Below are 3,473 nucleotides of genomic sequence, written 5' to 3'. Positions count from 1 at the left end.
GCTTCAGCTTGCTCCACGGCTTGGGCCGCGACAGCATGTCGCTCACGCTGCCCTGGGACAGCCCCAGCACCTAGGCACCGCGCAGGTGTCACCCACCAGGGCCAGGGCGAGCTGCCCCTGGCACCAGGCTACTGCCTGCCCTCCGTCCCCACGTTGAGGGAGGGGAAGCAGGCTGTCCCCGCTGCCGCGCTCGTGGCCCCATGGCACGTCCGGACCCCTTGGCCCCAGCCACGGGGTGATGGGACCATGATGGGTCCCCCCATGGGATACCCGGTGGGCTGGGAGGATGTTCCCCACAGGGCTCTGCACAGGTGACAGGGTGTTCCTGGTGGGATGTGCCACCAACCAGTTGGTGGTGGCCACTGGGAGACTGCTTGGGGTTGGGTCAGACCCTGAGGACTCAGCATCCTCCAAGGGAAACCCACCAGGGAGAGTGTGGACCCTGGAAGGAGCTGGTGGAGGCCACCAATGAGCCCTGGGCTCTGGGTCGCAGAGCAGAGGGGACACCAGACCCTCCTTCTCCAGGCTGGTACCTTCTCTCCGAAGATCCTCTGGCAGATGCCGTTCTTGGCCAACTTCTCCTTGACCTGCCGGGTCAGCTCCAGCGTGTCCACCTCCCTGTACATGTACATCTCATACTGCTCCGGCGTCAGCGGTGGCACGGTGGGCTTCAGGGTCCGTGGCACATAGGCAGGGTAGTAGGAAAGACGACTGCCGGCTGCCGGCTCCGTGCCGGCTCCCTCCGCCTTCATCTCCGTCAGCCGGTGGGGCTCATCATCCGCCAGCGGCAGCTCATCCTCGTTGGCGCCGCCCTCACTGGGCTCTCCCCGCGGCCAGCCCCGGCCGTTGGCCATGCTGGAGTAACTCGAGGAGGAGGAGGAGAGCGAAGGTGAGACGGAGGTGTAGGGTCGGCTGAGCAGACTCCGCTCCGATGCCCAGTGCTGGTCAAAGTAGGAGCCGGCATCACCGATCTCCGACTTCACCTTCCGGATGATGCTCTGGACGAAGGCGGCGGGCGAGAGGACGGCCAGGGGTGTCTGCGGGGGGGCGGGGCTGGCCCTGCTCCCCTCCTCCTGCTTGACGTAGGTTGGGACGATGTTCTGGCTGACGGCGGCCAACGTGGAGCGCTCAGCGGGTGGCGTGTCCCCGGGGCGCCCGCTGCCCCCTGACTCCATCTCCAGCAGCGCCTGCTGCTGCGCCTGCATCTCCCGCCGCGCCTGCTCCAGGATGCTCTTGATGGCATCCTCCGAGCTGCTGCCGCCCGCCCCGTTGGCCACCGCCTGCGACGTCGATGGTGTTTTGGGTTCCCCTGCAAAGAAAAGGGGTGAGGGGAGCCCCGAGGCACAGCATGCGTCATTTTACCATGTGGCCATCATTGAAAATGGTAGGGAAAAAAGGGATTTTAGCCCAATCTGGTTAAGAGCACTTTCCACCAAGCGGATGGCCCCGCACAAATGCAGATCAGAAGAAGGACCAGCGGCACCCACAAAGCAAAAGCTGTGACACCCCCAGCTCTAACCAAGCTGCTTTTTTGAGGACTGCAAAATAAATCCCATTACCAATGACAGCAATAGACAAACATGTTTGTTTTCCCTGTCTGTTTTTCCACCATTCCTGTCTAATTTAATTCTCCAGGATTCTGCTTTCTCAGCAGACTACCTGTTCTAATGTATTTCATTTCTTGTAATTGACTGCGAGCGCAGCTGTTTTAATGATTCCTCGTGCCAGATGGATCGTGCATCCTCATTTAATCATCTGTTTTGGGGCACGGGGGAGGAAAGAGTAAATCCAAAGTTTCCGAAAGCCCAGGTACAAATGCCACCGCATGAGGAAGCTTTCATCCCTAACAGCATTTACAAGCATTTCTCCCCATCGTGCCCTAAACCTCTATGGATGTCAGCAGGAGAAATGCCAAATAAAGCCCATTTTGGCCCAGCCACGGGGCTGGGCACCCGATGTCACCCTGCACAGGACCATGCCGCGAGAGCCGGGCTTGGCAGGGGCCGGTTAAAGGTTCCTATGGTAGGCAGAGACCCCTGTGCCGGAGACTGTCGGTTTTGGGGGCGTTTTGACATGCCGTGGGGCCCACAGCCCCCTGCCACTGCCACCCCTCTGGGTGCTGCTCCCACGGGGGCAGAGTGGGGGTTCGGCCACCCACACGCCGGCACCCACCTCCCTTCTGCGACTCAATCTCCTTCTTCGCCTGCTCCAGGATGCTTTTGATGGCATCGTCAGAGCCGGTCTCTGGCGTCCTGATCCGCGGCGTGATGCTACCTGATCAAAGAGGCGGGATAACAGCTTTGTCACCGGTGCTGGTTTTACAAGCTCCGCTTGTATGTCAGGAAGTATTTACCGCTCCTCGTGTTCAGTTATTTTCAGGGATGCTGCTTTTAAGACAAATGTCACTCCCGATTAGTCGCTAGCCAGAGTGCGGGGAGCCCCAGTAGCCCCCGCTGCCAGCTCTCGCCTCCGGCACGGTGTCTCCTGCCCACCTTGCTCGCCCCATCCAAGGCCACCTTCTCCCCACCGCCGTACAGGGTGCTGAGCAGAGACACGGGCACGGGGACCACGGCCCCCATCCCTGTCCCCGTCCCCTCCTGCCAGCAAAGGGTTAATGGTGAATCAGATCCAGGGGATAAATCGGAGCTGAAACACGGACCAGCATCACCTCATCCCCGTGTCACCGCAGGGACACAAGTGACCAGCCGCCACTGCTGCCATCGCTGAGACCGGCCCAGGAGCCGCCATCCCCAGAGCCGTGCGTGCAGGCGGCGGGGCACTACCATTTCGCGGCAGTGCCGACACCGCACCGAGGTCCCGCAGCATTAAGACTTCATTATTTTAAGGCAACGTTCCCCAGCACATTGATTCATACGCCACGAAACAGCCCAATGAATAATTAAATGGCACTTGTCAGAATAAATGAGTAAAGCACGTCCAGGGATGCAGCTTCCACAACGGGTTGCTGTTAAGCGCTACCATTTGCCGGGGCGGTGAGCTGGGGGGGACCATGAGGGACAATCCCCGAGCGCCACCGCTGACCCTGTGTGCCATCACTGCCTGTGTCGCTGGCACATCACGGGCTGGCGAGCATCCCCGCCGCGGCACCCCGCGGCGCTGCCGTGGTGCGTAGGGAGGGGATCCCACGGCACCGCTTGCAGCATCCCCGGGGCAGGACCCGTCGGCCGGGGCCACCCCAACCACTCACCTCTCTGGCGCACCTGGATAGTCCTCAGGGCCAGCACGTTCTGCTCGTCGGAGAGGAACTGCTTCATCTTGATGAACGGCTCCTTGCCCTTCACCGTCAGCTTGCGCCAGGGCTTGGGCCGCGCCAGGATCTCGCTGACGGAGCCCTGCGACAGCCCCAACACGTAATGCCCGAAGACTCGTTGCCCGATGTTGTGCTTCAGCAGGCTCCTTCACACCTGGAAGGCGATTTCGGCCGTGTCCAGCTGCTCCTCGTCGGCCGAGCT

General features: G+C 61.3%; 1 protein-coding gene across 1 annotated transcript in view; it reads right to left on the bottom strand.

The window, feature by feature from the left end:
- The window catches only part of CUX2 (cut-like homeobox 2), a gene marked incomplete at its 3' end in the record, with an annotated part of 16,045 nt that overhangs the window by 2,914 nt on the left and 9,658 nt on the right, over nt 1-3,473 (bottom strand). Inside the window, 4 exon segments of the mRNA XM_009880358.1 lie at nt 3-70; nt 534-1,309; nt 2,173-2,274; nt 3,209-3,471. Of these exon segments, the coding sequence (XP_009878660.1) occupies nt 3-70; nt 534-1,309; nt 2,173-2,274; nt 3,209-3,471 (1,209 nt within the window).

This window comes from Charadrius vociferus, unplaced genomic scaffold (assembly GCF_000708025.1).
Source record: "Charadrius vociferus isolate BGI_N301 unplaced genomic scaffold, ASM70802v2 scaffold332, whole genome shotgun sequence".
Lineage (NCBI taxonomy): Eukaryota > Metazoa > Chordata > Aves > Charadriiformes > Charadriidae > Charadrius > Charadrius vociferus.
Note: the sequence above shows the minus strand (reverse complement) of the source record. Positions and strands in the feature narration are given on the sequence as shown.